Raw genomic sequence first — 17,701 nt, forward strand, 5'->3', positions numbered from 1 at the left:
GCACGGTTCAGCTTGTGGCTGTCACTCAGTCTACATGATATATGTGGACACAGGCACTTCGGGAAGGCCTAGGGAATTAGGTCTGGGCACCCACTTTCTAGATTGGCCCCTGGTAGGCTAACAGTATTCACATCTCTATGTGAAGCTAAAAAGAATGGACCACTTCAGGTAAAAGTCAGAAGCACTTTTATTTAACCCCACACAGTCTTTGGCACACTACAGAGAGCGGGCAGTTTTCTAAGATTCTAGTTTTGCCTCTGGGGAAACCAACAGACACAGGAGAGCCATGATTCTTAGTGTCCTACATCAGCCCCTAGCTGGAAAGTGGGCGTACACTACAACTCCCAGACGTCCTCCGGCTTAAGGGGCGGAGCCCTCCCCGCCCTAGAAAAAGGATCCATCAATGGAAGCTCAGAGCGCGGCGGGGGCGGGCCCAGGGGTGGGTCCTGGGGAGAGGAGACCGTCGAGCGGCGCAGCGAGCCAGTCGCGCCGAGAGCGCTGGGAGCGGACGGCTGTGCGCATCGAGGGTCTCCGGACGGCGACGCACGCTCTCGCTGGGCAATGGGTAAGCGGCTGGCGGGCAGCGCCGGGGTCGGAGGGTTGGGGTCCCGGAGCGATCGTGGCCCTCGGGGCAACCCGAGTGTCTGCGTGCTCTCTTCTCGTGGAAACTCGGGGCGGCCAGGGGCTTCCCAGGCGTTTATCTCGAAACTCTCCTCTCGGGCTCTGGACTGAAATTCACTGAGCCGCCCACACTTCCTGCTGCGGTTTCAATCTCGAGCTGCTCTGGGCCCATTTGTTGTGACAGCTGTCAGCAGCAGCTTCTCGGCCGCGGGCCCCTCCCTGCCCCGTGCCAGCCCAGCGCTTCTCAGAAGCCGAGGCGCCCGGGCCGCGCGCAGCGCTTCCCACTGCGGTCCCGATTCCTGAAAGTGACTGCGCGGGTTTTGAAGAAATTGCTCAATGCGCTTTGAAGAATCAACGGTTCCTCTTTTCTGCCGAGGGACATGGTTGTGGTTTGACGGTCACAAGCTTCAGATCCCCTGCTCCTCTCTTCTCTTTTCCTTTTCTTTCTGTTTCTTTTTTCTTTCCAACCCCCCGTAGGAAAGAGGCTCTCTTTTTACCCGTCTGGTTCTCTGAATTTCCCTCTCTTCCCTTGGGTCTCTTCAAAGGGACAGAATAGTGGCCCTGGACAGGGGGTGTTTAGTGGAGGGAGGGCAGAAACTTAGGCTGCCGGAGTGCGACGAACAAGTTTGGCTTTGCTCTCCTTGCCAACTGGGGGCACAACCTTGCAACCGCATCTGCGACCCTCCGCACTGCCCAGGCGTTGCCCCCTGACTGGGCTCACACCCCATACAGGCACAGTGGGGCCAACTCTGGGCTGGGAAGGCCTCAAATTCATCCCAAGTTTTGCCGATCAGGCCAGCATCCCATAGTCTTATTTCAGAGGAGTGTAACAGGTGCTCTTTGCCCCGCCCCGCGGGCACTATTGGGAATTGATGTAAATCTAGGGATCTCAGAGCCTAAAGAGGATGGATGCCTGGGAAGGGAAGGGGAGGTGTTATCTAGAGGGTCTGGTCTCCACAGCAGTTAGAGTCCTAACTGACTGCTTGACCTAGAACTTGAAGTGACAGAGGCAGAATGGGCCTTAGGATTATATACTCCACCCCCATCTTTTATTACAGAGAAACTGAGGCATAGAGATGGGCTCAGGTCTGACAGTGAGTGAGGACCAGGCTTCAAAGACTCCTTGCCCTTTCTCTTCTTTCTGGTAGCCTTCTGCTGCCCTGAGTGGGAAGCTGAATGGTCTAGATTCCCCCTTGACCAGGATAGCAGGCACTGTGCTAGGGTGAGGAGAGGAGGAGAAAGGAAAAGTGAGGTCTGAAATTTCCCTGTGTAGGGGTTCTAGTCTCCTGTTGAGTCACCCTCTGCAACTTGTTTCTGCATAGGTGGGGTGGGAAAACCGGAAATGATCCATATAGAGAGCTCTGTCTTCACCAGACATACAGACAGAGGGTGGGGCCGTGAAGACTCAGCCCTTCCAGGATTAGGATCTCTTGGGCTATCTCAGGGCAGTGGGAGTCTAGCATCTTAAACCTGGTACCCCTATACTCCCCTCTACCTTTCTGTACCCCCCAAGGGCTCTCAGCTTGTCTCTAGCCACTAACAGAGCTTGGCAGAAGTGCTGAGGGTGGGCTGTGGCCAGTTCTGTGCCCTGGATCCTCAGACTCCTGTCTAGCTGTCCTTAAGGCTGGCTCTTGGCAGGACACCTCCCCCCCCCCAAAAAAAGCCAAACTGCCTATTGGAGCAAGCCCAAGGAGGAGAATGCCAGGCAGCCAGCTTCTGGGCCATGAAGTGGACTGACCGCTTCAAAGGCTGTCTTTGTTTCCTCTCCAGAGCTTGAGCTAAGAGAAACTTAAGCCAACAACCTCAGGCGAGCGGGCGGGACTGTGTCTACTGGTTGTTATTGAGGTTGCTGTTGCCGTTATTGACGTGCTGTTCCCAGCCAGTGAGTTTTCATGAAAGGAAGTGTCACTTCCTTCCCATCACAAGAAGGGTGACTGGGGTAAGCAAAGGAGGGAGAGGGAGGGAAAGTGGTAGCCACACCTTGTGAGGCAGTTTGAAGGGAGTGAGCCTTGAACCCTGTCCGAGCCCCCGGGGTTCTGAGATCAGGTACATGCTTCCACCTGCTTAGGTCAGTCTTTCAGGAGCACCCTAGGGAGATCGGATACATGGCAACAGGCAGGTGTCGGGGAGGTGATTTGGAGGGCGAAGCATCATTTCTTGCTCTCTTCTGCTTAGAATCCTGGCTACTGGGGGTTGGGGATTTAGCTCAGTGGTAAAGCGCTTGCCTAGCAAGCGCAAGGCCCTGGGTTTGGTCCCCAGCTCCGGAAAAAAGAAAAAAAGAAAAAGAAAAAAAAAAGAATCCTGGCTACTGAGCCCAGCACACCCATCTCACAGATGAGGGGAGAGAGCTTTAAAACAGCGTAAGGTGTTAAAACGGTGGAGGTGATAAAAGATGCACCCAGCATGGCATGGCGGGGCACGCCACCAGTCCCAACACTAGGGAATCATACATTCAAGGCCAGCCTGGGCTACACAGAGAGACCCTGTCCTAAGCAAACAACTAAAGACAAGCAAAGACAGCAAGCACCCCCGCGTGGTACCAGAGCCCTCTCTCCCCACTTTGTCCAGAGCCGTTTCATCTGAGCTCTGCTCATTGACTGGGGGGGTATGGGGCAGGCTTACAGGCCCTCTTGATATCCCAGCAGCCATCCCTCTGCCTCAGTGACTCCACTGCAGGGTAACCCTCACTATTTTCATCTTCCCCCTTTCACCCAGAGCCATTGTCTACCCAGACAGCAGTTAGCATTTCTTCAGAGAATCTCAGGAGTGTCTAACACCTTTTCCTTCCTTAAAGGTTATATATAAGGTGACAGCCTGTATTGCAAGGTGATGGGACCCTGGGAGACTCCAAGGCCAGACCCATTGATTCACACCATAGACCTTCTTCTTTCTGCCCCTTCCTATTCGAGGCCTGGTTGGCTCTGTTGTTCACACTGACCTATTCTTTTTTTTTTTAATAAGATTTATTTGTTTGTTTGTTTGTTTGTTTGTTTATTATATAAGCACACTGTAGCTGTACTTCAGACACACCAGAAGAGGGCATCCGATCTCACTACAGATGGTTGTGAGCCACCATGTAGTTGCTGGGATTTGAACTCAGGACCTCTGGAAGAGCAGAGTGCTCCTAACACTGAACCATCTCTCCAGCCCTGACCTATTCTTATTAGCAAAGGAATGGGGCTGTACAGATCCACTCACGCAGTGTGGGGAAGTTTATCCATTCCGAGCTTAGTGCTGTGGCCAAGGTCTCCCTCCCCTATTTAAGCTCTAGATGTGAGGGTTCGGGCTTTTGGCACCATTAGACTTTTGTAGTTTGGAATCTCAGCTTTGCCGCTGGGAAGCTGTGTGACCCTGAGGCAGGTTGTCTGACTTCTCTGAACCTCGGGTGTGACATCCGTAAGGCGTGTGCAAATGTTCAGCCCCAGGTAGCGCAGGAGAGATGGGCTTCAGTGGAGCCATAGCTGACGCAGAACGGAAATAAGGGATGGCTTGAAAACACCAGCCTTGGCAAGCTCAGAGAGGGAGACTGCAACCCGGCCCTTAGTGCTAATAATTTAGAGTCTAAAGGCCCGAGCTGCCTCTTTCACAGCCTTGGGGTTGACCCACAAGGGGCTGGGGCAACCCTCCTGCTGAACCTGCACCCGCCTTCCTGCGGCCTAGGAAGGGACTCTGTCAAAGTGCTGTCTCAGCTTCACTGGGTCCTTGTATGGAGAGCAGAGTAGGAAGCTCAGGGAACTGGGACCTGGAGTCCTGCTGTGGCGCAGAAGGAGCAGACCAGGGATAAAGCTGTTTCTCAATTTAAGTGCATTTCGACCAAAACAATTTTTTTTTCTTTATTCCTTTAGAGCAGTGGTTCTTAACTACTAAGGTTGCAGCCCTTGGATACAAACAGCTACTCGTGTCGTGGTGACCCCACCCACAGCCACAAAATCATTTTGTTGCCACTTCATAACTGCCATGAGTCATAATGTAAAATACCCGATACTCAGGATATCTGGTCTGCCAACCCTGTGAAAGGGGTCGGGACCCACAGGTTGAGAACTGACACTTTCTGTGTCAGTCACAGAGAAGTGTGTTGAAGGGAGGCCTGACCTCTGTGTGGTGAACTCTTTCATTAAGCTCCAAAAGTTAAAACTGCATATGGCCGCCGTGCCCTAGCGTAGGACAGACTAGAAAGTCTAGGGACGACCCAGGCATGCTTCTGACATGCTTCTGTCATGTGTGAGATTGTGGAGAAAGTAGCCCTTCATTGGCCATAGGGGTATCACTAGGTCAGCACTGGGAACCATTGGAGCAGCAGAGGAGAACATAGGTAGACCCCTACCTCACACCTCACGCCTCACGCCTCACGCCTCACGCCTCACGCCTCACGCCTCACACCTGCAGACAGTCTACACAAGACTTCAACCCCCATTATCATGATTGTTTCATGGAAGGTGGCTTTCTCCTGCCTTACAGGTGGGGTGATCCTGAGAGACAGGGTCACCAGTGCCACCAGCGCCTTCTCACACCTTGTAGAACCCAAGGTGGGACCCGGCCTGCGACTCCATGCTTAGGCCTTGTAGCAGGAGGCACAGGAACCAGGCAGGCTGGGACGCAGTCTCAGTCTACGGTTGTGGGCTTCAGAGCAGAACCTTTCCGACAGATGATTTACCTGGAACCCGCATCTATAAATGATCAGGGAAATGAGGGGTTAGGACCGCCAGAGACAGGACTAAGGGTACCCTGCCCCCTCATCTAAAGCTGCAGAAGTGGAACCCAGGAGGTCCTGCCAGGACAGAGAGAGTGATAGCGTGGCCAGAAAAGAACGGACACCAAGTTCATTTGGGGACTCAGGACACCATGATAGGTTTTTTGTGGATCAAGGCGGGAGCTCTGGCGCCTTTTCCATCTGGGGCCAAACAGCTTGGATTGGTGGCTTCCTTTCCAGGTAACCCGAGTGCCCTACTCCAGGAGATTTTCCCTGAGCAGGTTCATATCCCAGATGAACCGGGCATCCATCCCGTGTAGAGATCACCAAACTGGTGGTGTCCACCTGCAGCCCACTGGGAGCCCTGGGAACATCAGATTCTGATGAATCCTCACTCAGGCCATATACATCAGACTTAAAGTACTCCCCGGGGGGTTGTCATGGCCCAGCTGTCTCAGTTTTTGAGATCCGGGGGCCATGACATGCAGATCTTTATGTCACCCTAAGGGATAGATGGGAGGCAGGAGTGTGAAGAGGCTCAGGCCAGAGCAAGAGGTGCTTCTGGTTGTCCGACCTGAGAGCCACCCAGAAGTAGCAAAGGACCCCCAGGACCTTTTCTCCCGTGTCAAGGAAGTAAAGTCCGAGACGTGGAGTTTCAGAAAACGTGGTCGGAGAGAGAAGACACTTGTCAGTCCCTAGGGTTTCTGGAGACTGACCATGTCAGTAGCTCTCTGAGAGGGTATCCAAGTCACTTTACACACGGGCAGGAGTTAGGATGAGCATCTCTGTAAGTGTATTCGGCCATTTTATGAGGACTTCGCCAGTGGCAACAATAACCCCAGCAAGTCATTGAACCAGTGGTCAAACCGGCTTTGTCTTGAGTTCTGGTGTCCTAGGGAGAGGCTGAGCCTCTTGGCCTGTCTGGCCTCTGTTTTCCTCTCTTTAAAGGGAGTCCCTCCTGGGACTAAATGAGGGAAAGTACCTGCAAAGTCACAGCCCCAGCATCAGGGACTGGTACAACGTGAGCAGACACCGGCATGGATGACTGTACTTGTGAACTGTCAAAGGGAGAGCCTTCCAGGAGCTAAGCATCCTAACACTGGGTCTTCTGGGTCACTTGGCTGTGGGACCAGTGTCTTCAAGAAGGTTCCTTTTTTTTTTCTTTCTCCTGCTTCTTCTCCTTCTCTTTCTTCTCCTCCTGCTTCTCCTTCTCCTCATCCTCCTTTGTTTATGGAGACATGGTTTCCCTGTGTAGACCCTAGCTGTCCTTAGGACTGGGAGATCTGCCTGCCTCTGCCTCCCAGGTGATGGATTAAAGGTATGTGCCTAGGCTGATAGGAACATGGGAGATTCTTTTGCCCTTCCTGACAGGAAAATCTTTCAGCTTCCTTCGACAAGGGTTCTCTGAGCTGGATCAAACCAAGAGTTGGTCCCATTGTACCAGATTAACAAAAGAAAAGGGAAAGTTGTCAGACAGGGTGTGATGACCCTGACTTCCAGGAACTGAGTTGGATAAAACAGATCAAAGCAGTAGCCCTGGCCTGGAGGACTGAGGGCTGCCTCTGTGGCCACTTCCAGGCCTTGGGCTGGCACAACTCTGGAGCTCTGGATTCCAGCCGTTGACCTGGTCTGCAGAGCGAGTTCTGGGACACCCAGCCCTTTAATTGGACATGGTATCATGTAGCATGTAGTTTCTATACCTCCCTTTAAGCTCAGGGCAGACTGAGCTACCAGCCCTCACCCAGGAGCCACCTCGGATCCGCAGATGAAACACAAACACACACACACATTAGCTTATTTTTAACAGCTGGACTCTAAGCCTTCCTCGACTACCACACCCTTCTTTTCACTCCCAGCTCAACACCCTAAATCTGCCCTCAAATTAGTTGTGTCTCTAATCTCCTGCCTGCTACCCTAGGCCCAGTCTAGGCCAATGGTCACCCTACCCACCTGAGACCTCACATGGCTATTGGCTCTTCCCCCCTCTGAAGCATGGCAAATCTTTTCTCCTCTCCTGTATCTGCTAGCCCACCTGCAGGGAATCTGGAAGCCCTGCCTCTTCCGCCCAGCCAGTAGCCAGTAGCATCGTAATTGATCAATCAAGAACCAATTGGAGAACAGGACCTTCAGGGTTCACACGCAGATTTCTGATCAGAGCATCAGAACCACCCCATACAGTATCATATAATGCCTGTCACCCCATCCTTCAGAAGGCAGAGACAGGAGGATTGCTCTATGTTTTAGGCCAGCCAGGGCTACACAGTGAGACATTACCTTAATTAATTAAATAATTAATTAAAAATTTTGGTCCAAATCTGATGGCAACTTGCCTCATCACCTGATATAGATAGATAGATAGATAGATATAGATAGATATAGATATGTATATGTGTATATATATGTGTGTGTGTGTGTGTGTGTGTGTGTGTGTGTGTGTGTGTATTGCAGTGGCCAATCTGTGTTGCTTTTGCAACCTCCTGCCCAGGCCACAGCTTTCAGTACACGGTGGCACATGTGACTTCCCCCGGGTCATCATCACAAGCCAAGAACCTCTATCATTCCTTTATCTAGCAGCTGTCTTGACCAGGGGCCAGGGGACTCATGGGTTTGGGCAGTTTGCAGTTCAGTCATGACGGACAGGACAAGGAAGGACACAGGAGTGCTGGAGTTAGCTGGGGCTAGCCAAGGCTACCCAGAGGGAGGGATTATGTCTGCTTTGAACGGCCATCAAGAACCTTGTTATTGAGGGCCTAAGAGCAGTAGGGTGACATCAAGGATGAAGCCTTGATGACATTCAGCCGAGCTACTCTAGTGCTTTCTCCCTGAACTTGGGCAGATTTGAGAGAGAGAGAGTGTCCCCAATCCTACCCAGACTCCTCTGGTTTGATCCTGGACAGTAATGAGGAGGCTGAGGGTTTCCTGCAGAGACGTAGGGGAGTGATTAAAATGGAGGTAAGAATAGAGAATGGCTGGGCTGGAGAGATGGCTCAGCGGTTAAGAGCACTGATTGCTCTTCCAGAGGTCCTGAGTTCGATTCCCAGCAACCACATGGTGGCTCACAACCATCTGTAATGAGATCTGATGCCTTCTTCTGGTGTGTATGAAGACAGCTACAGTGTACTTATATACAATAAATCTTAAAATAAAAAAAGAATAGAGAATGGCTGATAGTCCAGGGTGAGCCAGTGTGTCTGTGCAAGCGTGCGTGTGTACGTGCACATGTGTGCTGCTTAGAGGAACAGCTCAGTGTGGCACTGACCAGCACAGAGCACTCACCCCTTCCCTGGCTGATGTGAAGGCCCATCCCTCAGCCCCCTCCCCACAGTCCCTCCTACCCACATCTCACTTGCCTCTCCTCTTCTGTTCCCCTTTCCCAGCAGCACCTTCGGCTAAGGGGAAAGCGGAGCAATCAGAGGAAGGTGACCTCCAGGAGCCCCCTGTGTCCCCCAAGCCTCAAGATGAGCAGAGCAAGAGCCAGAGCCCCATCCAGCTTGAGGTGAGTTGGACAAATCCTGGGACCTCTTCCCACTGGGCCCAGCCTCCAGGGAACCTGAGACACCCCAAGCTCGGAGAGGGAGACAGGTGTCTACCTCATCTGGCAGGGCTGCCTGGGGCCCCACATTGGAAGGTGCAGGATATGGGTGCTAGGCAAGGCAGGACCTCACCCGGAGTTGTAGTGGAACTCTGATAATCTAACAACCTGGACTCAGTCACGAAATGGACGAACATACGTCTGAGGCACTAAGGCCTATTCCCACCCATTTGTCAAACTGATAGCGGGAAGCTACAGGCTGTAGGCCGCTTGGTACCAGGAAACACTGAGTGCCTTTGTGCATTTAGAACTTTGGATTTTGGGGCAGGGTATCTCTGTGTAGCCCTGGCTGTCCTGGAATTCTCTCCGTAGATCAGTCTGGCCTTAAACTCACACAGATCTGCCTGCTTCTGCCTCCTCAGTGCTGGGATTAAAGGTGTGCGCCACCACTGCCTGGTGTGCATTTGGCTTTTACCATATGGTTTAGGAACACTGACCCTGCCTTCTGAGAGCTGAGTTGGATAAAACAGATCATAGCAAGATATAAAAGTGGCCCTGGCCTGGAGGGCTGAGGGCTGGCCCTGTGGCCACTTCCAGGACTCTGGAGCTCTGGATTCCAGCCATTGACATGAACCTGGGCGCTAAGTCTGGGTTGCACTTGTGTGACCCGGGACAGTAGGCTTGGTGCTCCCAGGTAGCCCACAGTCGGGACCTAGGCACTTAGTCCTTCCCACAGCCGTGGTTTTCCAGTGTCCAGCTGCCCATCAATGGGGCCCATCCATGCCTCCTGCTCTCTCCCTAGGACTCCCCTAAGGCAGGTGGGGAGCAGGAGGAAGAACAGGCCTTCCTGGTCAGCCTCTACAAGTTCATGAAGGAGCGACACACGCCCATCGAGAGGGTGCCCCATCTTGGCTTCAAGCAGAGTGCGTCCCAGGGGGAAAGGGTGCAGGGGGGTAGATATAGGGGGCAGCCAGGGGATCCCCCCAGGCAAGACAGCAGGCAAGGCACCTCTGCTCCAGGTGACCCTGGATGCCACCAGCCTATAAGGGTTGCCTATGAGGACAGTGCCTCCCTGAAGGCCAGGGGTGGAGTTGGGTTCCCATCCTCCTGGCCATCTGCCAGCCTGCCCCATGTATAACAGCGGTCCTGCCTGGGAGTGTGGGGTTGTAGAGCCTGACAGTCTGCCTTGCCTCTTCCCTGCAGTTAACCTGTGGAAGATCTACAAGGCAGTGGAGAAGCTGGGGGCCTATGAGCTGGTAAGGAAGACTCTCAAGTCCCTTCCTGAGCTCCAGCCTCAGCCATACCCCTAGCAGGAGCAGGGTGGTTGGCAGGGCTGTCCTTGCCTGCAGACTGGAGGAAGATCAGAACACCCAGGCCCTGCCTGTGTGCTGTGGGATGAGCGACTGTGCACTTTGTATCTCTAAGCAGGTTTCCTCCTATCCACTGTTCCACCCTCCACTGGCACAGCTGGAGAAAGAACCCCCCAAATTCAGCTCTCATCCTCTCCCTGCGAGGGGAGCCTGGAGCTGAGAGGGTTCTGTGGCCAGAGGGTACTCAATGGCCCGTCTTTGGTGTCTTACAGGTGACAGGCCGCCGCCTCTGGAAGAACGTGTATGATGAACTTGGGGGTAGCCCGGGCAGCACCAGTGCGGCTACATGCACACGCCGCCACTATGAGAGGTACGCATGCCCTTAGAATGCTGTACAGCGAGGTCTTCCCCATTCCAGGGGCTTGGCAGGCGTGTGCTGGGAATGGGGTACAAAAGTAGTATTGAGACAGATGTGCTATTTGTGTCCAGAAAAGGGGCGGAGTATATGCACTTGTGTCCTTGTCAGGGTTGGGATCTGCAGCAAGACAAGGAAGGAGCAGAAGGCTTTGAAGACAGCAGGGGAGCCAGAGGGGCTATGGGGACGCCCACCAGAGGCCAGCTGCGATGAGCAGCAGCTAAGCTTCTGGTGGTGGACACACTGGCTCCTCCCCAGGCTGGTCCTCCCATATGTGCGGCACCTGAAGGGAGAGGACGACAAACCACTGCCCCCTACCAAGCCCAGGAAGCAATACAAGATGGCCAAGGAGCTGAGGGGAGATGATGGGGCCACTGAGAAGCTGAAGAAGGCCAAGGACTCAGAGGAGAGGCAGGCGGACCAGGTAAGCTGAGCATGATGAGGCTGCTTTTACAGCTCCCTTGCCTGCTCTGGCCATGGCTGCTGACTCCTGCTTGGAACACCAGGAACCTGCAGCGAGGTCGGGAGCTAATGAACTTTGGGCTATCTGAAGGCCAGCTGACACTACTCAGAGGACCCTGTGCTGCCGTTGCAGAGTAGAAAGTAGTAGGCTCCATCTGCTCAGGATGGGGCACCGTGGAAAACTTCTGACCTTGCAAGGGCTAAGAGATGCTGCTGGGTGCTCTCCGAGGGCATGCACCTCCACGTCTCCAGGTCAGGTGCATGATCTTGTACCCAACCCTCAGACAAGCCTTTTTCTTCTTTTAGACCACATCAGAAAAGACCAAATCAGATGCCCCTGGCCAGACACAGCTTCCCAGACAAGGATCCTCAAGGGATAGCACGGAACAGCTGGGCCCAGTATCTGGGTCTTCTCCACCGTTCCTGGGTGCTAATAGCTGTCCTGAGGCCTACAAGCGGCTTTTGGCGAGCTTCTACTGCAAAGGGGCGCATGGTATCATGTCACCACTGGCCAAAAAGAAACTCCTGGCTCAGGTCAGCAAGGCAGAGGCCTTGCAGTGCCAAGAAGAGGGCTGTCGCCACGGAGCAAGGAGCCCCAACAAGGACCTTCAAGAAAGTTCCCAGAACCCAAGAGGGCTGGCTGAGAACTCTGAACACCAACTAACCCCCCCGGAAGGATTGCGGGCCCCTGGTGGCAGCACTGGTGTGGAGGCACAGGTGGGCCCCTGCCCTACAGCCCCCACATTCTTAGGCCGTTTTCATGCGTACCCCACCGAGGTGCTGAAGCCCGTCAGCCAGCACCCCAGGGACTTCTTCTCCAGCCTTAAAGACAGGGTGCTGTTGGGACCACCTGGTAAAGAGGAAGGGCTGACAGCCAAAGAGTCCCAGCTGGTATGGGGTGGGGATGCCAACCGCCCCTCTGCATTCCACAAAGGCAGCACAAGGAAAAGAAGTTTCTATCCCAAGCCCAAAGCCTGCTGGGTGTCCCCCATGGCCAAGGTCCCTGCTGAGAGTCCCGGAGCCCCACTCCCCCATCCCAGGAGCCCAGGTCTTAGCAAGAAGCGCGGCTTGGAAGAAGAGGGATACACTCATGGTGGCAAGAAACTGAAGGCGGTGTCTCCCTTTCTGAAGGAGGTGGATGCCAGGGAGAGTGAGGGCAAGCCTGCAGCCCCTGGCTTGGCTGTATCCTGTCTACTGGGCCCAGCCCTGGGGCCCACTCCTCCAGAGTCCTACAGGGGCACCATGCTGCGGTGTCCTCTGAACTTCACCAGTAGTGCAGACCCTCTGAAGGGCCAGGCCTCACTGCCCTTCAGCCCCCTGGTCATTCCTACTTTCCCAGCCCATCTCCTGGCTACAACAGGCCCCTCGCCTATGGCTACCAGCCTGATGCATTTCCCTCCCACGCCATATGACACTGTCCTTCGCAACAGACTGGGTCCAGCTTCGTCTGCCTGGCACGTGCCCCCCGTCACAACCTATGCGGCACCCCACTTCTTCCACCTCAACACCAAACTGTAGGGCCTGAGTCTATCCTGCTATGCCTCGGAGATGGGGCCTCAAATGGGCAGATGCTGCTGCGCATCTCAGGCCAGACTAGCCTCCCCGAGTCTGACTCCCTCGCACAGACAGGAGGAGGCAGTGGGCTTGTCTGAATGAAGCAGCCTGTGCCCAAAGCCCAGGGACCAAGTTGTGGTAAGATCATGAAAGTACCTGAGCTGGTGTTCTCTTTCCACAGAGGCCAAGAGGTCTGAGAGGCTGGGGAGCTAAATTATCAGCTCAAGGCATCCAGGTTGGCCACGAAAGACCCAATAAAAAGACACTGGTGTGATTGCACTCAGCCCAAGGGTATACAGCATTGGACGTTTGCAAGGGGAGGTGAGGCAGGAGCGAGCGTGTAGGCGTGGCCATCAGTGTGGGAGCAAAGATGAAACAAAGCCACTCTGGCCTGGACGCTGCCACCCCACTGGAGGGTAGGGCCAGAGCCAAACCGGGCCTCTGTGCGCAGATGAACAGCCGAGATTCCTTTCGCTCCAGCCTCAGGACACTCGACTGTTGAGGTTGCCGTGGTGCAAAGCCCAGAGCACACTGGTGACCTGTGAGACAAGTGGGAGGGGCTGTGTCATTGCAACCCTCTGAGCTGAGCCAGTCCCAGAAGGCCTTGAGTCTTTCAGTGAAGGGCTTGCTCTGAGAGACCTTGCTGTGTTGCTCATGTTAATCTGGGACCCCTGACCTAAAGAAATCCAACTATGGCCTTCTCAGTAGCAGAAGCTACAGGTGTGAACCTCTGTACCCGTGAAGAGGGGATTTGTGGGTGTTCGTATAAAACCCAAGTGAGTCTGTCCTATTGGTGGGCAGACCTGTGAGCCCAGCTGCCTAGTGTTCCCAGTCAGTAACCTGCCACATCCACACCTATTTTTCCTGTTCCACATACTGGACTTGGGGTGAGGGGTAGAGGGAACCCATCTCTACCTGTGAATCTGTTGACAAGTCACAGTGATATTTAACTGTGGTTGCTCCAGGCGCCCACACAGAAACCCTGTGGCTTGGCATCCACAACTACCTTAGATATGGCTTGCTCTGCCAGTCCCAAGGAGACAGTACAGTTTCACACCATTCCTGGAAAGGCAGGGCCACCATGGCCCAGAGATGCTAGGATGCCAGTGAACCAAGTCAACAGATGATTACTGACCTACATCATGGGAACTCACCCTCTCCCTGACCCCAGGCCATGGGTAGGAGGGCAAGGTTTTGTGGTCCCCTTAGTTCACAGGAGGCATAGCCAAGGTCAGCAACAGGAAGTGCCATTGAGGATGTCTGACTCTGGGAAACGGTGGCCAGGAAGGCAGCTGCCTGTGGAAGGGAGCTGGGACACAGGTGTCCTCCAGGACCAGGTAGCCAGAGGGTGGAAGTCCCACTGATGCATCTTGCAACTTCCCGCCTTCTGTCTAGAGATACCAGGATTCCAGTCTGAGTATGCAGATTAACAGCCCTGAGCTCCTGACAACCCCTCTGCACCCATGCGTTAGCCCGTCTCTGAGCTTCTACAGCCCCATGAGGAAATGCCCTGGGTGTTGGGCTGCACACTGTGGAGTCAGGACCCAGGAGAGACAGAGGGTAACTTTGTTTCTGGAGGGATCCCCTTCATCTACAAAGTAACGCTAGTCCGAGCCTGCTCAATGATGGCATGTGGCGGACAGCCTGGAACAGGAGATCGGTCCAAGCTTCAGGAGCAGAGCCATCTGCTGGTTCATCAGGAGAATGCATGGCTGGGAGGGGAGGGTGTGTTGGTTTCTGGGCCGGACTCTACCTCTGCTTCAGCAAAGACTCTAGAAATGAATGCAAATCAGGCTTCCTGGGAAACCTAGGGATATTGCACCCATGTGCCAGTCTCACACAATCCTCCTTCCTTCTGTGAATGAGAAAACCGAGCTCAGAGGCGACTCCAAACGCCATGGTGGCTGACAGCAGGTGCACACACCTTCCCGTGTTCACTTGTGTCCCTGACAGGTTACCCCAGAGGACCCACAGGACTGCAGAGTTCTGGGCTTGTGTCCAGGGCATAACTTATTGTCAGAGTCTACTTCCAAATCATTTGTGACATCTGTGCTAATGGTGGGAGAAGGCAGAGGCCACCCTGGTATTTGTGCAGACCCAACCCCTGCCCGTGATTCCAGCTCATCCCTGGAAACAGCCTAAGTGTGACGAGTTGGCTATTCAGCAGGAAATACCTCATTTGCCTTGGGTGTAAAAGCGTGCTGCCCCTTTAACTGCCTTAGGTGGCGTTGGTATACATTACACCGGCATCTCCCACACGAGGCAACTATCACCACCGCAGTTATTTGCTTGGTTTGGTTTTTCAAGACAGGGTTTCTCTATGCAGCCCTGGCTGCCCTGGAATTTACTCTGTAGACCAGACTGGTCTCTAATTAATAGAGACCCACCTGCCTCTGCCTCTACTTGGATTAAAGACGTGGGCCACCATGCCCAGAGGCCACCTCAGCCAGCAACCACCAGAGTATTAAATAGAATGGCTGTCAATGTTCCTTGGCTACTGGAGGAACAGGGCAGCAAGCCTCTGAGGGAGTGGGGGGAGAGAGAGACAGAGAGAGGCCAGTAGCCAGGGGGTCTGTGGGGCAGGGACAGAGGAAGCCAGAGGTGACTCAGGCTGTATTTGGAGCCTTCTAGTCCAAGGGGCAGTTGGGCTTTTACATGAAATAAAAGAAAGATGGGAAGAGTGTCCTGCCTCCCAGATTTGTTTGCTTTGTGGTGCTAAGGATGGAACCGAGGGCATTTCGCATGCTCAGCAAGCACTGGCCACTCTCTGCGTCCCAGCCCTGGCCTCTGGCAAGTGGCGGGTCTGGACGCTCGGGACTAGGATGGAGCAGGGAGCCTAACCTTGGAGACGACATCTGGACACAGGTTTGGAGAAGTTTCGGACGTAACCGCCCAGCATCTCTGTTTCTGCTGTGAGCAGGATGAGTGTGGGGGCTGGGCTTGGAGAAGGGGAACTAACCAGTGATCTCACAGTAGAGTAAGGCTGTCCGCCGGCACAGTTAGGGCTCTGAGGCATCCAGAAAGCTAGGAGGCCGGCTGGATGCAGTCTTAAGACAGCTAAGCCCCACTCCAGAAGGAGCTGAGGAGGCTGCAGGGAAGGGCATCAATAGAGGACCAGGGACTGGAGCAGGGGTGCGGGGAGGTGGGGACAGATGGAAAGACCTCCAGACTTTAGATCTCAGTGTGCTGTGGGGACCTGATGGGGTAGGTGTGCACATGAGAGGCTCGGCTGAAATCAGCAGTTACTGGTGGCTGGGTGAGCTAGAGCAAGAAGGAGCCGTCAAAAGATCAGGCACAGGGGACTTTGAAACAGGACAGATAAGGGCAGCGGGCCTGCTGGGTGGGCACAAGAGAGAAGGAGATGGGGCCTCGGCACAGGAGGCAGGAAGTAAAGGCTGGCTCCCACATGAAGTTGCTGGCTGGACAGAGGCTTAGACTGGCAGAGTGGACATTAGAGAACGCCAAAGGCAAGTTGAAAACTCCCATGGCTTTAAAGGGATTTAAATCAAGAGCAGAGGCTGCCTGGCATGTTTAGATGTGTTTGTTTGCTTTCTAGTGTGCTGGATGGAACTCAGAGAGCCTTGGGAATGCTAGGCGAATATTCTACCCCTGAGCTACATCACTACCCTTTGGTATTAAAAAAAAAAAAAAGAATTAACAATATTTAACACTTCGAGATTCCCTTCGGTAGCCAGCATTTCTGGCCACAGAGGATGGCCTTCTGAATCAGGACTGGGGGAACCCATTTATCTCCCATAGTCCTTTAGCATCTCTTGTCTCCAACCCTTAGGGAGCCTGTCCTAGCCAACTGCCCTGGTCCCCACCGCTCAAGTCTTGACGCTAATCAGACACTAGGTGGCAGCTGCTGTTCTTCACGGTTACAGACCAACTCCCTTAGCTAAGGACTCTAAGACTGTGGCTGCGCTGCTATTCAAAGGCCTTCTGGGAAGGAGTGCAGAGCAACCCTTGATCTGGCAGGGCCAGCACGGTGGCAAATGTGAGTGCAAGCTCCCAAGACTTGGGCCTCACTCGCTGGGCTGTTCCTGCACACTCATGTGTATGAGGGTGACAGCCGACTACCTATGGGTTCTCTGTCCTCTTTGTGATGCAGAATGGAATCTAGAGACTGCTAAAGAGCAGATGACTGCAGAACACACTCTGGTCCTACCAGGGGGCAGCCCAGTCTCCTGGAAGCCACCTGACCCTGGCTGTGAGGCTCCCCCAAGGAGGAAAGACTCTGGCACACAAGGAGACCCAAGTTAGTGTCTTGAAAGAGGAGCTACCTCCTGCCCTTACATTTCCTGAGGCTCTTTCCTACCTCTAGGGCTCTTGGCTTCCTGCTTAGGCCCTGGGGTGGAAAGGAAAGGCCAAGAAACTGGAAGCCAAGTAGACTCTGACCTATACTTCCCCACAGCCAGTATGCCAGTGGGATTCTCAGGTCCTTTCCTTGCAAGCAATAGAAATGAAGGCCAATGTAGGTAAGAGAACTCCAGAGTGGTTCAAAGTGTGAGGGAAAGCCACACCCCAGGGGCTCAGTGTGTGTCCTTTATTAGTCGCTTTTCTGATCATCATAACCAAATAACTTCAGAAGTAACCTGGGGGAAGGGAGATTTTGTTGTTGTCTTAGAGAGGGTTTTACTGCTGTGAACAGATACCATGACCAAGGCAAGTCGTGTAAGGACTTTCATTCGGGATGGCTTACAACCAGTTCAGAAATTCAGTCCATTATCATCAAGGTGGGAACATGGAGGCATTCAGGCAGGCATGGTGCAGGAGGAGCTGAGTTCTATATCTTCATCCTGAAGGCTGCTAGCACAAGACCGACTTCCAGGCAGCTAGGATGAGGGTCTTAAGGACCACACCCACAATGACACACCCACCCCAACAAGGCCACACCCTCTAATGGTGCCACTCCCTGGGCCAAGCTTATACAAACCATCACAGTTGTTGTTGTCCATATTATCAAAGGCTTTATTTAGCCCATGGCCACTGGGTGGCAGAACTACAAGGCACTGGAAGTTCTTTGTTTTAGGGTAGACAACTGGGAGGAGGGGATCGAGGGGGAGAGGAGAGGGAGAGAGCACACAAACCAGACATAACCTCCAAAGGCATGCCCC

At 53.7% G+C, this 17,701-nt stretch overlaps 1 protein-coding gene across 19 annotated transcripts; it reads left to right on the forward strand.

Moving 5' to 3' along the window:
- Positions 1-482: 482 nt before the first annotated feature.
- Positions 483-15,267, forward strand: Arid5a (AT-rich interaction domain 5A). 19 transcript variants are annotated; one of them, XM_087565975.1, is made up of 8 exons: positions 483-565; positions 2,392-2,560; positions 8,689-8,807; positions 9,646-9,766; positions 10,047-10,099; positions 10,426-10,523; positions 10,680-10,992; positions 11,337-12,867. In XM_087565975.1, exons 4-8 carry the CDS (start codon positions 9,712-9,714, stop codon positions 12,546-12,548), a joined length of 1,731 nt encoding a protein of 576 aa, XP_087422101.1. In that variant the 5' UTR covers positions 483-565; positions 2,392-2,560; positions 8,689-8,807; positions 9,646-9,711; the 3' UTR covers positions 12,549-12,867. The 19 variants fall into 19 exon arrangements, with proteins under 19 accessions (XP_087422101.1, XP_087422105.1, XP_087422102.1 ...); XM_087565979.1 differs by having other exon boundaries at positions 10,827-10,992; XM_087565976.1 differs by having other exon boundaries at positions 8,692-8,807.
- The last annotated feature ends 2,434 nt before the right edge of the window (positions 15,268-17,701 follow it).

Source organism: Rattus norvegicus, chromosome 9, assembly GCF_021556685.1.
Source record: "Rattus norvegicus strain SHRSP/BbbUtx chromosome 9, alternate assembly SHRSP_T2T, whole genome shotgun sequence".
Taxonomy (NCBI): Eukaryota; Metazoa; Chordata; class Mammalia; order Rodentia; family Muridae; genus Rattus; species Rattus norvegicus.

Bases quoted from the DNA above. Each gene is read 5' to 3' on its own strand.
- Arid5a (XM_087565971.1), top strand. The intron at 10,100-10,425 runs GTAAGGAAGACT...GGTGTCTTACAG, and splicing joins AGCTGGGGGCCTATGAGCTG to GTGACAGGCCGCCGCCTCTG. The intron at 10,524-10,679 runs GTACGCATGCCC...TGTCCTTGTCAG, and splicing joins ACACGCCGCCACTATGAGAG to GGTTGGGATCTGCAGCAAGA.